The 19,516-nt window shown below is 38.6% G+C and overlaps 2 protein-coding genes across 4 annotated transcripts; both read right to left on the bottom strand.

Annotated features, from left to right (window-relative positions):
- Nucleotides 1–605: 605 nt before the first annotated feature.
- LOC135626993 (ALA-interacting subunit 3-like) lies at nucleotides 606–4,664 on the bottom strand. The gene is made up of 8 exons (XM_065132879.1): nucleotides 4,396–4,664; nucleotides 4,018–4,076; nucleotides 3,838–3,912; nucleotides 3,629–3,745; nucleotides 3,389–3,459; nucleotides 2,875–3,175; nucleotides 1,896–2,185; nucleotides 606–837 (listed from the first exon to the last, which is right to left on the bottom strand). The coding sequence occupies exons 1-8, from the start codon at nucleotides 4,481–4,483 to the stop codon at nucleotides 783–785; spliced, it is 1,056 nt and encodes a 351-aa protein (XP_064988951.1). The 5' UTR covers nucleotides 4,484–4,664; the 3' UTR covers nucleotides 606–782.
- A 1,882-nt stretch (nucleotides 4,665–6,546) lies between these two features.
- Nucleotides 6,547–19,229, bottom strand: LOC135626987 (serine/threonine-protein kinase CTR1-like). 3 transcript variants are annotated; one of them, XM_065132871.1, is made up of 17 exons: nucleotides 18,541–19,223; nucleotides 17,771–18,462; nucleotides 15,332–15,630; nucleotides 15,103–15,247; nucleotides 14,771–14,886; nucleotides 12,608–12,786; nucleotides 11,486–11,686; nucleotides 11,317–11,357; nucleotides 10,143–10,211; nucleotides 9,351–9,470; nucleotides 9,113–9,213; nucleotides 8,927–9,011; nucleotides 8,749–8,847; nucleotides 8,603–8,671; nucleotides 7,870–8,001; nucleotides 7,585–7,679; nucleotides 6,547–7,022 (listed from the first exon to the last, which is right to left on the bottom strand). In XM_065132871.1, exons 1-17 carry the CDS (start codon nucleotides 18,812–18,814, stop codon nucleotides 6,926–6,928), a joined length of 2,814 nt encoding a protein of 937 aa, XP_064988943.1. In that variant the 5' UTR covers nucleotides 18,815–19,223; the 3' UTR covers nucleotides 6,547–6,925. The 3 variants fall into 3 exon arrangements, with proteins under 3 accessions (XP_064988943.1, XP_064988944.1, XP_064988945.1); XM_065132872.1 differs by lacking the exon at nucleotides 8,603–8,671 and having other exon boundaries at nucleotides 18,541–19,229; XM_065132873.1 differs by lacking the exon at nucleotides 9,351–9,470 and having other exon boundaries at nucleotides 18,541–19,217.
- Nucleotides 19,230–19,516: the final 287 nt, after the last annotated feature.

Below are 19,516 nucleotides of genomic sequence, written 5' to 3'. Positions count from 1 at the left end.
ACAGAAGGAGGCATAGGAAGAAAAGAGGGAGAAGGTGATTTGAAATTTCAAGTATTTAGACACACAAAAGGAGACATAGGAAGAAAAGAGGGAGAAGGTACTGACAAAACCGACATAGAAGGCCGAGTTAGAGGAGATGAATTTTAGACACACAGAAGAAATCATAGGAAGAAAAGAGGGAGAAGGTATTCGAATTGAAGTGGAAGGAGGCATAGGAAGAAAAGAGGGAGAAGGTACCGGCAAAACCGACATAAAACGCCGAGTTAGAGGAGATGAGCGAGGAGGCATCATCAATATCAATACACAAGGAAGTGGAAGAGAAGACGAGATGCCACCTTTGATGCATATCCTCCTCCTCAACAAAACACCCGCTCGATGCATAAAGCTTTGAACAAACAAACCACAGTTATTTTCATGACTCGAACCCTAATCATCCCGTATCACAAAGGAGCACTCTTCTCCTGATGTAAAAAAACTAACCTTCAAAATGTCAGTCGACTCTAAATGAATCGAAAACAGTTGATGTATCAGGCCAATGTTTTCCTTGGCAACCTAATCCACATAAAGATGTTGGAGTTTGGAATTATGATTGTGAAGAACAACTATAGGAGGAATGAGAAGTTCAATAAAACCCTAAGCTAATCATCTAGTCATGTTCGGTTTTTGATAGAATACCATAACATACATAGATGAAACACAAAGCATATATCCGTGTACAACAGTATATTAATTTCTAATACATGCAAAAACTTTATAGTATATTTATACAAGCTTGCAAGCTTTTAGTGCCCAGAAGGATTCCTATTCCATGACAAATATGAAGGATCGCCAAGCTTCCTGCAAGATGGCCACAAGTAAATTAGCAAACAACAAATAACCATCATAAATTAACACCATGTTTTGAAGTACAAGAGTCAACAAACCCATCGCTATGGTATACAATACAACATAGTGGCCTATAGATGTGAGCATACATCATTCAACCTGTTAATCTTTTCCATTCTCTTCTTAGGTGCTAGTGTTTAAAGGTTAAAGTTGCAAAGACGAATTTTCAGAAGAATATCTAGTATGATAATAAGAACAGAAAGAACAGCAAATGATCATCTTTGTAACAGATGAAGATAGTACTCTGAAATACAATCAGGGAAAGAACATTAAAAATAGTCTATACATGTTTAAAAGAGTAGAAATTCTAGTGACATCTATACCCAGTGATGCTTGAAAATGTCGTTTCAACCAGTACCAAATGTTGGGAATTGTGTATCAAACATGCATACAATGGAACACAGCGAAAAGCTCCGGGGGAAACAACTGCATAATGGCTTTCTGATGATATTAAGAGAGTTGATAGAGTTTTCAATTACTTTGATGGGGTTTGATGCCCGGTGTATATAGCTCACTATGGTACCGTATTATATTGTGCCAAGCCATTCTATCAGGAGTAAATACTCAAAAGATGACCAACTTAAGAAAAGTAACACTATTAATATCCAACTCAATACCTGGTGAAGAGGTTGGAAGTTATTTCAAGAAATAGGCACTTCCAAAATGTACATTTACTGAAGTCAATAACTGAAAGCTGAAGACAGTAATGAGCTCATTCATACGATAAATCCTAAGAATGTGAATATTGTTTTCAATTAACAGAAGAAACAATTTAGTATTAAATTCAATCTACAAAATTAATTAATTAACAGCCATCAGCATGTATCCAGAGCAAAATAAAAAGACATGGCAGCCCATGAGCACAAACATAAATTTTAAAAGTCACTCAAGAATTCAGATTTCACAAAGTTAAGATTAGACTTAAAGTTCCAAGACAGCACTGGAATTGTCCGATAAACATTTTTCTTCTAAGATTAGTTTGTCTGATGAAATTCAGTAAAAGAGTGTACCTAGGTTTCACCAAGTATACGACGGTAAAGGCTGTGGCCAAAAAGAAGCATAGCCCTCCAATGGTCAGATATGCTATGCCAAGGAAGTCATTTTTCCCACCAAGCCAGCTTGAGGTGGATAGCACCAATTTTTTCTTGCCATTAAAACTATATGTATTGTAATTGTTCTCCAGTGTCACCATTATAATATCATTTGCTTTAAGATCCTGATTTATTTTCCCATAAAGCTTTCTAAATGTTGGAAGGGCAGCAGTGCGCATCCATACAATGAGATCCTCCTGCTGGTTCAACTGCCCATACAAAAAACATAATAGATCAGTTGTTATTCGGTTGTATGACATTACAAGGGAAACTTCAATGCAACTAGAACAGACCAATACTAAATCTGTAAAACATGGCATACCATGCGATCAGAAAATCTTTAATCTGGAATGTGAATCGGCCGCAAATAAAAGAAGATGCTTATAGGCAGCTCAAGACTGAGTATGAATGAATTTATAATAAACATATTGTCACTAATCGATTCCAACTGAAGATCCAGAATAAAAATAACAGGAAGTCAGACAATTCAAACTCGAAAAAAGTAAGTAAAAACTTGGTTCAGTTTTATCCAATCAAAAAAATAAATAGAATGGTAAAAAACTGATTGCACCAGTTTTATCCAAGCTCTAGCATCATGGAACACCAAGTCTTATCATCAAGCAATCAAGATAGAGATGGGTCCCTTTCAGCTAGCAGAAGGGTATTTCGGAAATAACTAAATTTTGTAATAAAGAATGGTATTAATGAAGAATTCAAACACAAATCATCTGCCCTTCAGGAGTGACAATTGCAAACTTCTTATGACAACGGAAGAGGAATTTAGCAATTTTGATTTAAGTCTCCTTACCATGGGACTATTTCAACCAACACAATCTAAACACACGCTTAAAAAATAAGATGCCAATGAAAAGCATGAAATTATAGAATGGAGTCTCACAGGTTTATTTGAAACTAGGCTTGCACCACCTCGTAAAGTTCCATTTTGAAAATTCTTTGGGTAGACATCTTTTCCAAATTTGTGATCCCTGTCACTCTTCCAAGAAATGCCGTTCTTGTTTACAGACAAATTTTTGTTGCCTAGGGTAAAGTTGTAAGTGTCATTGAACAAACTCCATGCTATAAGACCACAAGGAACAATTGGAGATCCATCTATTGTGGTCTTTTCAGGATCACATCCGCTAGTCTTATTTGCTTGATCAGCATCCTTCAATTGTGCATCATTTCGGCTCTTCACATACCTAGATTCAGAAATCACTGTCAGCAAAGTTGTAGACAAACTGTTCCCTAGAAATCAAAATTGACTTGTTTTTTTGTGTCAGAATCAGCCATCTTGGATATTTATGCGATGTGAAAATTGCATTAAAGAGCAAAAGCAAATGGTGCGAAGATTTATTATGCTAGGAGCACTGAAAAATACCAAGACCAACTTCAGAAGGTTACTAAATGCGTACCTCCTATGGTTCTGATAGAAGTTATCCAGTTGATAGTAGACATAGATAGGCTGATCCATATCTTTTGGTACCTAAGACAAAAGAAGCCGTGTCAGAAATCTTAAATTAAAAGCTTCTATCGTAAGCAAGTTTTCCATCACCAGGAAACCAAACCTCTTTGCCATAGATCAACAAAAACAAAGTTATAAGCTACTCCCTCATATCTCCACTACATGAATAGTTACTAAGACGCCTGATTACCGTGAGATTTCTAGTGCAAGTTTTGATGATATCATCATTCTGTATGTATGCAAGCTTGTCACCGGTCATGTTTGCTGGTATGCACTCTGTATCATATCGATCCACGATTTCGACAACCTACAAAGAAAAGAGGCATAGTGAGAAACAAACAGGCACACGAGACATCGACATACATAAGAATTCTATGGTATCGACGACATTCAGCATACGTTGTTGGAGGCCATAAGCGCGGCGATACCGATGGGGACGAAGATGACGCCAACAAGTGTGAACACAGAGATCACCTACACGATCCAGCATCAGATTGCTCTGCCTGGTTTCGTCTCTACAACACCTATCTGGCCATATGCAAAGACAGCATGCAAAGCAGTAAAGAACGTAAAGGTTACCCATTTTGGAGTAAGGATAGGTTTGCAAGCTGGTAGCTCCTGCTGTGTAAACTTGGAATCTGAGTACCCAACGGAAGACAAACGACTGTATCAGTTTTCAACCGAACATTTGTAGCGCTCGCTATCAAACAAGGATATCACCCAAAGGAGAGATCCAGAATCGCAAACTAGAAAGGGGAAAAGGAGAGGACCAAGCAAAACAGCCACCAAGACGGAGCAGAAGGAACAAAAAGAAGATGAAGACGATTTCGATGCCCAAAAACCTAAAACCTCCCCGAACAAGAACAATCTCTACAATAAGGCAACTATCAGAAGCCTAAACAACAACAAATCCATACGGAAACGACGGCAAAAAGAAGATCTCAGAAGTGAGATTACACTTTGGCCGCTTCGAATTCCTCCTGGGAGCCGATCCATCCCCCGATCCGGAGCTCGGACCAGCGGCAGAACCGCTGGAACTATTCATATCAGCACACGAGGAATCGCGCAGCAGGAGGAAAAGGTGGAGTCTTGAGATCGAAGACACGATCAAAACAGCGGAGGCGAATTGATACAAAACCTTTGCGTTTCTTTCGCTTCTTCACAGCAAGTCGCGTAGTCAAAATGGTGGGTTGACCGCGGAGAGAGAGAGAGAGAGAGGGAGACGGGTGATGGGGACGACTCGCAAAACGAGAGCCAGGGTTTGGTATGGACCAGCTGCAACCTTCCGATTGCTTTAAGATTGGTGAACATCACACAAATCATGGTTTAAGTAATAGGCAAGTGAGTCGATCGGGAGCGGCGATCCCCAACAGCAGTGGAGTGTATACAATGGTTGCCATGCGTGTCCCCGGACGGTTGAGATTTTAAGATCTGTGGGTTTAAAGGTGTGACACTGGGAATAGAGCATTTCGATTTCTTGTGAGAAACGGAGCGGATCATGTACAATTAAGTGTGAATTAATTAAATATATATTATCCTATAAAATTAGATTAAAAATTTTAAATAAAAATATCATAAAACATCTAGTTTCAATTACTCGAACACCATCGATTTTATCGATGAAAGTATGAAAATGATATATTAAAAAAAAATTTAACATTCCAATAAATTTTAGATGATGACAGATATCAACGTCGTTGGGTTAAGAGTAACTGTTGTGGATGAAGAGGAAGAGCGACGGCAAGAGATAAGATGATGATGCAAATCCCGATACTCTATGTTTGTGTTAGCGCCGATACAATTGCCGAGCGGTGCCGATGTAAATGTAGAGCATCGACATCTACGTCATTGGCTCACATCTCGTCATCGGTCTCCCTCATCATTCACAATAGTCATCCGTGACCCCTAACGACATCATTATTTGTCACCATTGAAAAGGACATTGAAATTATTTTTTTGTTTATCATTTTCGTACTTTCGTCGATAAAATTAATAATATTAGGATAAATAAAACTAAATATTTTATTTTTATAATTATAAAAATTCTAATATAAATTATAAGGTTAAAGATATTAAAAAGGTCTTATATAATTAACCTTGCTCGCATTCTAGAAACAAAAACGATAAATTGCAGTTGGAATTAAGAATAATTCAATAATTGGTTCCAAAAAAAAAAAAAAAAGGCGGCGCCGGTTGGGGTTGGGGGGTTTGAATCGACCTTTGAATGTGGAAATTTCAGAAAATGTTTTTGACATACATGACTAAATCACCTGCCAACAAAATATTCAAATAAGGAATTGACTACTTTGTGAATTGACCTGTTTGAAATTTCACAAAATATTTTTGATATCCATGACTAAATAACCTTCCAACAAAAGAATTGGAAAGAAATTATTAGACTCCATATGGAATTCATGACACATTCAAAGGACCATTAAAATAGACAATTCATTGTAGCTAAAATAAAACTTAGCTATTGTTAACTATCGTAACTATTTTGACATGGTAACTTAATTATTATGGATAATCTTCTCCTTAGAAGCTCTTTTAATGTTCCTTAATACTCATTCACGCCTTTCGGAAATCTTAATATCATTATATATTATAATTAAATCGAATAAAGGTCCACAGATTATGGCTGATGCTTTAGCAGTAGCAACATTGATCTGATCTGAAATCTTTTATTAATTGACTAACCGGACACGAATTACTATAAAGAATTCAATGCTATTTTAGATATGAATCAACGAGCATGTCGATAATTTAAAGAAGATTGCCATTTTTTACCTATCGATCATTTATCTTTGGCAAATCATCAGAGTTCAGAAGAAACCGCATTTCCTATCTCAACCAACCTCCAATGTTCGGGTCGAAGATTACAGACTGATAAATCATGGCTTTCATTTTTGGCCGAAACAAAAAGCTTGAATGCGACTGATGTATCGAGAATTATCCATCAACGTTTTATGTACATAATCTATATATGTAGAGAATCGATGAAAAGCTTAAAAGTCAATGGGTTAGCTCCTTGATCGAGCGGTCTCCATATACAAGAACGAATTCATATCAGCATGTTGTTTTTGATCAGATTGAGACGGGTTACCAACCTAATACCAAAATTTATCCTGCCTTTCTATTTTTGCTATTCACAGTGCATACATACACATTACCTTCATAATTTTAAGAGCAACCTTCTTATCGGCAGCGTATCTGCTGTTTCATTTTGCAACTCACATGGCTTACTTTACGCATCAAGCTCTACAGGGCATAATGGGACTTGCTAATGATGTGACCACATGGTATAGCAGTGTTCATCGAGAGGAACATATTAGCGACGAAACGAAGCACATTATTGCGGCATATTTTACACATTGCAAGTGAAAATAATATAAGCTCGGTAGGACTCGCGATTTACTTGTGGATGGATCGAGAAAAGAATAATAGCATCGCATGCTGGCGGAGGCAGACAGACAGGCAGGCAGGCAGGCTATGGGCTGGCCATCTGTTCCAGCGGCACAGGTGGTTTCAGTAGCTTCTTCAACGTATCAACGATGTTTGAAAAGGAAGGCCGCTGTCTTGGATCACTACATGAGAAGAAACAATATGTTACTGCTACTGCTGCAACGACAGAGTAATCCAACGTCACACGGATTACATGTCAAAGGACGAAATAGATAAGGTTCAGCCAGTGGAAGCAAATGTAAATTAAGAAACCTATAAAGCTGCCTACAGATGACCACTTGAAGACTCCAAGAGAATATAACATACCTAAGATATATATAATCATCAACAGTGACTAGTTCCTAGAATTCATGAGAACTTCTAGCCCAAGGTTGAACTTAAATGAGTATCACTCGGATGGTGATACAAATGAGTTCGCAGTATGAAGTTTCATCTGCCACAAACTCAACTCCAACCAACCATAGAACAGCTCGTTGGCGACCTATAGGCAACAAGTTTCTCGGTTTGGAAATCATCATGTCTCTCAAAGAGAAAAAGGCCAACAACTGCGCAAGCTGTTATCATAAACTCCAGAAAGATACTACTTTATTTGTGCACCTAGGTGTTGAACCATCTCATCCATTTCAAGAAATGCTATTGATGGATGCTGATTATTGATAAACATCACAAGAATGATGTACTTACTCAGCCCAGCATGATTCCATGAGAGCTGCTAACACGGGACAAGTATCTTGAGGAATTGCCAGCCTTCTATTCTGAAAGGCAACTGCTCCGACAACCTGCACATATCCCCCGTCAGACCTTCATATCCCATGAACATTCTGTGTGAAACTAAAAAGAATACCACCTAAAACAAGTTGTGGAAACTTGTCTAACTTGTGGTGTAAATTTACAAAAAAAAAAAAAAAACCATTACTGTAAATAAGCAAAAATAGTTCCTTGAAGAAGAAAATCTACTACAATAACCACCTGCGCAGGGTTAAGCCCACTCCAAGGTTGTTGCATTGTTAATAGCTCCCATAAGATCACCCCGAAGCTGTAAACATCACATTTTTCATTTGATGGTTCTCCACGAAGAAATTCTGGAGCCATCCACTCAGGCTGCAAAACCAAAAGGTAGTATGCTGACTGTACTGATGATACTAGCATGCTGACTGTCCTGATAATACCAAAAGAATGATGCTACATTTTCACAGTTGCCAATATCGAAAGTCAATTTCTAGAAGATATGCTTTCTGACTCGGTGTATCAAGACTAAATTAGTAAGTCAACATCTTCCATCACAAAAGCTGAAAACAAAATGTATATAGCTGGAACACCAATCCAAAGGTAACTTATTCCTTCTTTGATATTGACTTGCCAATTGACTGCAGCACTGACATTAAATTTCTACAAATTAGGGTATAATGCTAGCAAACTGATTTACCATATGGATCCCCATTAACGTATCATCTCATCCACTTTATCATCCAACATTGGGATGGACCAATACCATAGATACTACGAAGAATGTAATGTCGATTCTTAAAGCAGCAGCCATGTAGAAAACACTAGCCATGAAACAAAAGAGAATATAATGCCATATGAAGCAATATGTATTGGAATTCCTACAGAATTATATGATATATTTCTATCATTCTTATAATACATGTTAATGACTACTTAATAAGTGAGTAGAAGTTAAAGGAAAATGAATGCTTACTGTTCCTGCAACAGATTTTGATGATATGAAAGTATTAGCCTTGAATCTCGATAACCCAAAATCACAAACCTATAGCCAAAAGCTCAACAAAAGCATCACTATCAGTTAAAAATAGGCAAAACAATCAACAAGTGGTCTTAACTTACCTTCACTGACCAATTCTTGTCTACCAAAAGATTAGGAGTCTTCAGATCCCAATGCACAATAGGTGGATTTAGACAATGAAGATAATTGACACCTTTGGCCTGTAATTTACTTACGAATCATGAACTGCAAATCATGGTCAACTTTTTTGCCTTTTAAGTACCAAGCAAAGTAACAAACCACATCAAGGGCCATCCGCAACCGACGCCGCCTGTCCAAAATTTCCCCAGCAGCAGTTCTGTTTATGAGACGGTAAAGACTTCCCCTGTTTTCAAGCATACAATTTTAAAAATTAACACTAAATAATCAGACTTAAGACCAAATTTCTGTTCCTTCTGAATCTTAAGCAATATTACATGGGGATACCTAGGCAGATACTCGGTCACTATTGACAAATATGGTTGTTTTGTGACAGCTCCCATGAATAGTACAACATTTGGATGGCGAACCCGTTTCATTATAGCAACCTGCAGCCCAAAATGATACAAGGGTAGCCACATACATGAGATGATGATCATGTTGTATGCCACAAAGAAACAAAAGTATTAAATATGATGGTGTAAAAAATGCATAAATTATGTAAGAAAGGCCTGGTTTGTTTCACCGGGCAAAAGTTGGCCTGCAGGTTAAGAACTTGCAAGCAGCAGCTTCTACTCGATCTTTTTTTCTTTATAGTTCTGTATTTCATCAATTTGCTGTTGTACATTTCTTTTCTTGAAGCTACCTGTCAGTTTTGCAGGTAAGGTACCCTCAGATGCAAATTCTTAGTCAAAATATTCTTCTGGATGTAAGCAAACCTCACCAAGAAATCTTCTAACTGCAGACACACTTCACAGTTTGCAGACTGGGCAAGGAAACAAAGCCAACCTTAGCTGCAAAAGCCATCGAGACTTGACAAGCCATTGACAACCTATCGTAAAGTGACATGATAGACATCCTAGAAACCCTTGCAACCCATTATAACTCTTTGGCTGGGCTGTAATCTACCCTCTATATCACTAGTCTGTTTAATTAAATATTCACGACAACAGTTTCCTTTCATAACTAGTTACAGTGAGAAAAAAGAGAGAATAATGGCCAATACTCACCAAATCACTACTACACATGAAGAACTAAATTCATATTAAGCCATGCGTCATCGCCTTTCTTATCTTAATTCTGCTGAATAGTTAAAAACTAAGACACAGTTCTCATTTCCAATCCTTGATATGCAACGGCAATTATTAAGCATCAACAAATATTAGATGGTTTTGTGATTTATAGAATGTGTCAAGGCTGCTAAAAGTTATCCAGTATGTCTGTCAATCTATTACTTAACAACATACTTATACGATCGATCAAATTAGAGTCGAAGATTATATTATCACTGACAATTTATTCAAATAGTTTGATTTACCTCTCTCAGAAACTCCTTCAACTGATCTTCATGAAAGTCTTGATCAGCAAGAACCTTCACTGCAACATCCTGTGTCATGCATTGACAAAAGAGTTCAGTAAACTTGTGGCGTAGTGAGTCTTGATTGCTATATCAGAATCTTTCTGTAAAAAAAGATACCATAATAACATAGTTTTTATTTCTAAGGCAACAAGTTTACTTGCTACATTTTTAACTTTTTTTATCTAATTGCTTTTTAGACATGGTAACCACCTAGCTCATACCACGCATTTGAATGAATAGAATTAAAGTAGCAATGTTGTCGAGCAGCCAGCTACTTATGACTCCAAACTTGTAGAGTTCAAAAGAACTTCCAAGCTACAAATCAGGTGTCCACTTTCAGACTTGAAAAGCAACTTGCCAAGCTACAACAAAAAAGTTAATTGCCAAGTACTGACATGTGATTTCTTAACTATCTCATACAAGACCATGATATGCATGTCGCTATGCACATGCCAAGGCAAACTGCACATAACACAATTCCTGAATGCAAAGAAACATTAGGTCCCTAATTTCATAGAAGTACAGGTAAGAACATCACTATTTTGTGCTGGTGGTCCGGCATTATAGATGCCCATAGAGGACAAGAATGGAGTTTGTGCTGGTCAGCATGTCTTGTTAAGCCACCACAATTTTCACACACACTCAGCATGATCAAGATCCTGATACCAATACTATGCCGTCATGGTGCAGAATAACATGGACCAGCAGTTAAACCCATGGAGCATACACATCTATGCAATTTTTTTTTGGTTTCTGGAATGGCATATCAAAGAAAGCACCAGTATCTAAATTGCTTAAACAAGGAAACTTCCGGGCTATAATTGACAAGTTAGTTGTTAAATCAAGTCTAATAACCATATACAAGAAAATTATATATGAAGACGAGTCTAGAGTCTAACATGGGACATGCACTTCATCCTCACAGGTCAACCAATATAAAACTATTTGTCACAGAAAAGACAAAAGGAATTATTTCATCTGACGGTACAGATATATGATCTGAAATCTTAGGCACGGTATGTTTCCCTAAAATGTACCTTCAACATAAAATTTATATTTTGAACATGTATATCAACACACAACTGATATTAACTTGTAGAAACAATGGAACTTCAAAAGGATAGAGTCTTACTGATCCATGCCATTCAGCATGATAAACTGTCCCAAATGAACCTAAAGATAGAAGTTCTTATAAGCTGACCATATCAAAGAAATTATGAAGACTCGTTTAAATCATTTTAGAACAAAAAATACTAAGAAAGAATTAACTTCCAGGACAAGGTATTCAATATAAGAAGTACCAGCTCCAATTCGTTCCTTGATCTCCAACTTGTCCCATGATATCTCAAGCCAATCCATAGCAAGAGAAGGCTCCAGATTCAAGTATTTAGGTACTGTTGGAGGATTCCCCTTCTTCTCACCCTTGCTACCAATTGCCTTTACTTTTAAATGTCTGGAAGCTTCTATTTCAGATGGATCATAACAGTTTCTTGCAATCATACCTGCAACACAAGCCACCTAAAAATCTCCCTATCCATCATATAAGATCCATGTACAGATTATTTTGCAGCTGTAATAATGACTCCCAAGGGAAGTACTGTCCACAAGGAGCAAATGGCTCATACAACCATCTCATGATATGTATGTGAAAATTTCACCACAAGTAATTATACCAAAATAGTCAAGTTGTGTTTACTAGAAATCATTCTGAAGTTAACATATTTTCGGTTATGACTTGGTGCATGCACTCTCAATCTTCACTACCAAAGAAATAACCAACACGTAAACCATATACATACTTTCATTTTGTTTCCGATAGACAGTGTTACAAAAACAAGTTCACAACGAATCTTTATGGATTGAACTTCTAAAAGATTATGATGAGAAGTACCAAACATACGTGAGAAAGTTAATGGTAATGCACGTAAAATTGGTCTAGATGATAATGCCAACAGCTATAGTGATTCATCATCTTATATAAGAGGATTAGCCTAACTACTACTTCCAATAACTTCGTACTAAAAGTATTCTAAGATTTTTTTTTTAACTGATACATATATATTGGTCATGGGCAGTGTCATCCAGCCAACAGATCTAGGTTATAATGATCCAAACTACTGCTCGGTATGGTCCAGCCAATAGATCCACGTCTAGGTCATACTGCCAATATATTTATTCCACCTCACAACCATAGTGAAAATTTGTCACTGTTTGTAGTTTTGTTTTAAGAAAAGCAAAAATTCAACTACATATAATTGCAACACTACAAGGTGCCTAAGGCAAATGATCTGTGCAAAATTTACTGCAAAGATTACCTTAGAAAGCAAAAAAATAAAATAAACTTGTCATGTCTCATTAATGACATTTTTTACTCTTGATAGGTGGAGATAAGGAATAAACTGCAGAATCTGCAAGAAACATACCTGTTTGCTCTTGAACTAGCATCTGATTCCATGTCGTCTCAGAAGTATACAAGTTCTTACAACCAAGCAAATGGGGACCTTGGAACGGGGAGGGCAGAGACGAAAGCAAATTGCCATTGATGGATGAATCTGGATTATAGAATCTTCCTGGTTCACCAACTAAATCTACCACATATTCCCTGTTAAAATATACAATGAGGAAGGAAAGGATGTGAAAAATATCAAGAATTGTCAACTAATATGCAAGTAATGAAAAGATGAAAGTAACAATGGAAATATAAAACTTTTAGCTTGCGACATAACATGCTGAACACAGGACTCACCAAATTTATACAGCATGCACTCTTTCATCAAATAATAATAATAATAATCTAACCAAACTATGCAGAAAACATGAATCAAGTGTCAGATGACAAGTACCAGCAATTTCAGCCAGTTCTGCCAAAGAAAAATAAAGCAGATAGAAGACCATAGGTTGATTAATGGATGTTCATCAAATACAATGTGTCCTTTCTCTATTCATTTTTGCATGTGTGGTAACTTAAATTAACAACTAAGTGAATGATAGGACATCACACCGGAACTCTGTTGTTCTCTTCAAGATTTGTTTGATGTAAGGAGATACTTTATGTGGAAAATCGCAAAATAACCCTAAGCTTAACAAAATGACCACTCATAAGTTCAAAAAAAAGAATGAACCAACAAAGCCACAAATGAAAATAGTTGACCTAATTGAAGATCTAGGCAATTTTATTAAAAGAACCTGTTGACTGCAAAGTGTGGGGCAGTAGTAGAACTTGAGAAAGTTATGACAGTTACCCAGTCATACAGACACTTAGTAGCATTTGGCTCGAACACAAGGACAGAACAATTTGTAATGTATATGTGTTTCAGTTGCAACCAAATTTATACACTCCACATGGAGGGACCCAGCTGGACATCAGCAGGACAACCACAGACCCGCCTATACCTAATCTACAACCCAGCCATGCATACTTATATACATGAATATATACTCTCATACATATAGTTCAGTGGACCTCATACAAATCAACAAAAAAAGAATCTTACCTGTTTCTAGACTCATCTTATTGGAATAGGTAGACATCTTAAGTTGTTGGACGTACTCGACTACTAATCCAGTATTCATCCTTCCTGTGGTTCTACCTCGAGATAGTTCCATCAAGTGCTATTAGACCCAAGTTCTACAAGGCTAGGTCCATGATTTTTTAGGTGCAACATTTGTTCATTGTTTCTGAACTTGTAAAGCTAAAGATGCTAAAAGATGTAAGAGCACCCAAGTGGTTCGACCTAATGTTACCTACCCTCAGATGCACCATTTGAGTCAACCTCAACATAGAGCAGCCTATACAGTGAGGAGTTAAATAGGATCTTCTGAACATCCAATCTGCACATGGTTGCACTATTATTGATCTTGAAAGTATAATGACTCGATCATAGACAAGGTTGTCCTCACCATTTATATATGTATATGTTTCAACTCATGTCACATCAAATTTTATGCTCCCCATAAATTTCAAGGACTTATTGGCGAACCAGGCAGATTTTTTATTAAATCAAGAGCTATCAATAGTGACTAATAAACAATTTTACATAGGGAATTACATGAGTATCAGGGTTCAGAACTTGCAAAAAGAAATTGTGACTTTAAATCTTGATTATACAAGATAATCTAAAATGATTCATCCAATCACTTGAGTTATTGAGCCATACAACCTAGTTTGACATGTCAGGCCACATTTTAATTAGGTGCACTACTTCACATCAGAAACAAGACTGGTGTGGAATATATACTAGACACTTTTGTATCCTGACCTAAATCCAAAGTTCTTCGATACAAACATTCAACACTTAAATGTGCAAGTCATAGTATCATGGAGCATAAAGCAACTTTAGGCTTATGGAAATTTACCTCGACAATCCTAGATAACAACTTATTAGATTTTCAGCTCTCATTATAAATGGCCTTGAGGAGATGCACGGTTGATACTGCTACGTAAGTCTAAATAAGTATCTTGAGGTTAAAGCAGCATCCAGACTACTAAATAATCTGCAAATCTAAGATGTCTGTCCTTTATAAGGATTTGAAATCAGAGCAGTAATACAAATGAACTCTTGGTAAGGACAGTACAGAAAGACTACCTGAATGACTGTTTGGCATCCTCAACTTTCACTAGGCAAGAAGAAGGATGCACTGAAGAACAGTACTTACAGCCATGAGCTATACGACATGGAATTCCTATGTAATCAGCCAGTTCCTGCATATCAACAGAAACAAAGTCGGTGTATCCAGTATTTGGAAAAAAATTAGAAGCATCTTTTCAATCCATTATCATCATCAGAAATCAAGTGAAACTCCTACTGATAGCATAAGAAAGCTACGATTGAAAAGAGCAAAGAGAAGGGGGTTTGAGTGGGGTGTGTTATTGATTGTTGTGATGTGTGTGTGATATGAAGAAAAGAAAATAGCTTACCTTAAAGAGAATGGCACGATGCCTACAAAGTCCTATAGACAAGTTGCCAATAGGAATGACAACACTTTTTTGACGTTTTCTTAATTCTTTGCTATACGACTTCCACAATCGATGAAGATCACCTTGCTCTGATTTGAATGCACCCCTTCAAACTCCCAAAAGATATATTCAGTTTCAACAGCTAATAGAAAGTTTCCAAGTAGTTGGGCAAAAATTATCATGGACTTACCCCATAAAGCCAGAAACAAGTCCGGCGAGTTTTTCTACAAGCTCTAACTTAGTTTCTGATGCATGGTAAAGCTCCAAAGCTCTGTTTTCGAGCTGTTTAAGGCTAAGATCAGCATACTTATCAACAAGGACAACTTCCATCGAGGACTCACTCGGATCAACTACTTGGAGAGCCGTCAATGAGGGCAACCTTTTACCAACCTCTGGTTCATTGCACATTGCCCACAAGTAAGGATCCATTCCCATAATGTTATAGAATCCATCAACTATCTTATCAGAATAAGACAAGCAACCATTGACCTGCAAAAAATAATAGATAGTAAAATTGTCCTACAGAAATAGTCAATAAATTTATGACAGAATTTAGCATTTAAATGGCATGCATTTTACAAAACCATCTCCTCCAGGACACCAGAATAAGGATGAATAAACTATCCTGTCCAATATTAATACACATGACAAAACCTCGATCACACTTTCGCCTTGCACCATGCTTGTCTAACCCACATAGAGCACATCGACAGGTTACGAATTTATCATAATTTCTTGTTTTGGGATCAAACATCAGCTTAATGATAATCAGACTACTCGTGTTTACTTTCCAATATTTATATGCAATACTTGTGATTTAATGCTGTGTGAACAAGGAAATCAAAAGATATGTAAGAACAAAAAACATCTAAGATCAGGTGACAACTTATCAAAAGAAGTCAATATTTGCAGCATGACAACATTGAGGAGGTGTGCCATTACTGAAAAGGATATAGAAGGAAATATCTAAATTAAATGAAGCAGAACTACTGAAGGTAGTTTGGATATCAATGAACTATAAATGTAGTTATTAAGCAAAGCAAGTTACTTATGGTTAACTATATTAGGAGAGTTAAAGAAAGACCAAAGAAAACTTTAAATAGAATTCTAAAAAGTGACTTGATTACCCCTACTTCTATCATGAGGAGAAATCAAAGGCAGAAAAGGATTCTAGCAATGAACTACAAATAGTTGTGGACTCGGGTTGTTGATGATGTTATTGTCGTATGCTGTATGGCTTGATTTTACCTACTTATTGATACTTTTAATTTTTGTTCTAACTTCTTCATCAGATATTAGCAATGAAACTGATTAATCATATCAGTGCAACACCATCCTATCTTGAATAATTAAAAACCTACTGTGGAAAATGTCTTGTAATCTTTCTAGTTGTTGGGGGTTGTGTGCATGCTAAAGCACAATCTATGCTTAAGAATGGATATGAGGTAATAAATTAGCAGGTAACTTACTGGAATAAGACACTAACATATGAAACTTCAACCTTTTTATATAGAAATTATAACTAAAACCAAGGGGGAGAATCCCAATTTAGATTGGGATCAGAAAGTCCAACTGTCCAATCCACCTGAACATAGAAGGTAAGAACATACGTACATGCCTGGACCTTTGGGATTGAAAGACGTATATAAAATCTTTCAAGCATAACTTCGTATGGGTTTCTGCGGAGATTTCAATTTCTCAGAAGCTATCGTGTTTATTTAAAAGAACTCGATGAATGAATTTCATAATGTCAGCAGATAATACAGACCATTCAAGTGGACTAGATCCTGTTTACTCTTTGGAATTTTGGATTGTCACGAAAAGATAAAATGAGAACTAATTAACAACACATATTAAAGGTTTAATCAAAAAATGAAGTAATAAAACACAATAAAAAAGCCTGAACCCAAAATGCATTCAAAAACCTGTCTCAGATCTCCTTTGAGCAAAGAGCCAGATCTATCTGGCAAAACATCATTATAATAAAAAAGTATATGCAAAAAGAACATAAACAGATGCCCAAAGCACATGGACGATGATTACAGAGCTCCAATAGGAGTTCTCCTTCAAACTGTAAGCCTTAAACAAACCAAACAAGAAACTAAAAGAGGGTCTACATTGACTTGTCATAAGAATCCAAGTTGAACTAGCCATAGCTACAAACATAATACATTTCTGGGTTTACTCATCAGAGGAAGTGAGGAACAAATGATTTAACAGCAACGATTTGCAAATTTAGGCATGTATCAGGTTTAAATAACAACATGTGAAATTGATCTCAGCAATTCACTTTATCTAATCAGTTTGAAATAGACGATATAAAAAGGACACGATCAGATAATTAATTATGCAAGAATATAGACACACAAATGAGAACTCTTTTTTTCTTTTCTTTTTTTGTTTTGCGGGGTGGGAGGCGGGTGGTTATAGAAGGGTTAAATGTTTAAGCGTTCCCCACTCGCACATCTATAGATAGAAAGCCTAAAGTCGTCTTCCTCAATAAAAAAGCAAAAGGACTAAAAGCCAGTAAAGAAGATTTAATTGCCATGTTCTACAAGAACCTCCACGACAAAGCCAGATCTGGTGATCAAGCTATTAGAAACCAAGTCATTAAGGAGGAAAACGTTACCCATAGTCGATACGACACCGTCTCCGAATCGGCCGAGACACCGCAAATCTCCTGAGAGTTTTCCAGCAGGAGGAGCGGCTGTCCGGCCAAGAACGCCTGCGACGTCAACCTGGTTGCCAGCGACGACTGCAGATAATAGCTCTCCCGCGCCCTCTGCGCCCAATTCCGATCAGCCGACTCATCCCTCAGATCCATGCCGCCGTCCACTGCCGCCAACAGACTGCCGCTCCCCTCCACGGTGGCAGTCGTCCCGGAGAGCACGTTCCCGTCCACCGTGAACAAGCTGCCGCCGAAGCTGCTGCTCCCGCCGCCGCTGGACAGCCGCTGCAACGGAATCAGGAAGCGGTCCTGGTCGCCGAACATTTCCGCCGGGGTCATCACACCGCCCCCCTGGGGTCCGACCAAGGGCCGGCGCTCCTCATCGAGGCCGGACCTCGGGCGAGTGCTCAAGAACCGGTTCCCGGGTTTCCAAGCGGCCGCTGGTGCCCGATCGCTGGACTCCACGAGCTGCTTCGGCGACGGGGGCGGGTGGCTCTCGCGATCAAAAGAAGGCGGGGGGTCGTTGGAGGAGGATGTGGGATGCCGAGGGAGGAGGGGCCGCCGATGGGGCATTCTCACGGACCGCCTCACGGGGATCACGAGCGCAGGCTCGCGGCATCTTTCGCTGTCTCCAGCACTCGATAAAACCCTCCCTTCCCCGATCCGAAATCACAAAAAGAGAAGCGATAAAGCAAGTTTACAGCAGTAGTGGTACGTACGCGTATACGTACCCAAATATAAGAGGAAGAAGGAAGAGAAGGCGGAGGCCGTCGCGGGACTCCGGTGTCCGGGTGGGGGCGAGGAGGAGTTCCTTAAGGCGACGACGAAGGCGGTGGGGGCGCGGAGAACACAAAAATAAATAATTAAGCGCTGCGGCGCTAACGTGCGCACAGTTTCGCACGTGGGAACGCTGCTCCGATACGGTCCACGTAGCGGTAGAGGGCAGCCGCGGTTGAACACGTTAGACGATGTCAGCGGCGGGCCCGCTTTCGAAGCTGGCCCCATCTGGCTTTCCTGCCGCGTCACCCCTGAAACGTTCGCGCTCCGCTCCGTTGGACGTCGCTTGGGGTCCGCAGAAGCGACGGGAAGAGGTGTTGCTGGCTACTATTCGCATCGAGCGCTTCCAACGGAGGCAGTGGGCGTAGTAAATGTAGCGAGTTCCGAGATGCAAGCATCCGTGGGAGTTAGGACCCTCGTGAATGCATGTGAAGGGAAGTGACGGCGGTGGCCGCTTTCGGGGAGCTTCTCGTTGTCCGAAACCCTATCGCAGAATCTAGTCGCCCCTCACCACCGCCAAGAGCTGGGCATATCCTTGTGTTGATCGGATGACACCGCTAAAGAAACTCTGCTACTGTTAAGACCGTGAGATCATGGAGATGGACAGTTTCTTCTTCCTCGGGGCATCCCCGAGGGGATAAAGATCTGCTGCAAACCATGTAGACATGAGACTGAGGGGAGCACAGCCTCCACCTTTGCCCAGTGTGTCCAATGGTGACATTGCGTAGCGTACACCATTTCAAGCCTTTTTGCTTCGAAATGGAATGCATCTCTGTAAAGTAGCAAGTAGATAAAAGAGTATACAGGTTTAGTGTTAGAAGATGGAAAGGGTAGACACTGAAAGAGGCTTTTAGGCTTTCCACTTGTAGAGACAAATGCAACTGTTGTGCACAGAGGAAACATTTCTGTGGCAGCTTGGAGATTAAGCCA

This window comes from Musa acuminata, chromosome BXJ2-11 (genome assembly GCF_036884655.1).
Source record: "Musa acuminata AAA Group cultivar baxijiao chromosome BXJ2-11, Cavendish_Baxijiao_AAA, whole genome shotgun sequence".
NCBI lineage: Eukaryota > Viridiplantae > Streptophyta > Magnoliopsida > Zingiberales > Musaceae > Musa > Musa acuminata.
Note: the sequence above shows the minus strand (reverse complement) of the source record. Positions and strands in the feature narration are given on the sequence as shown.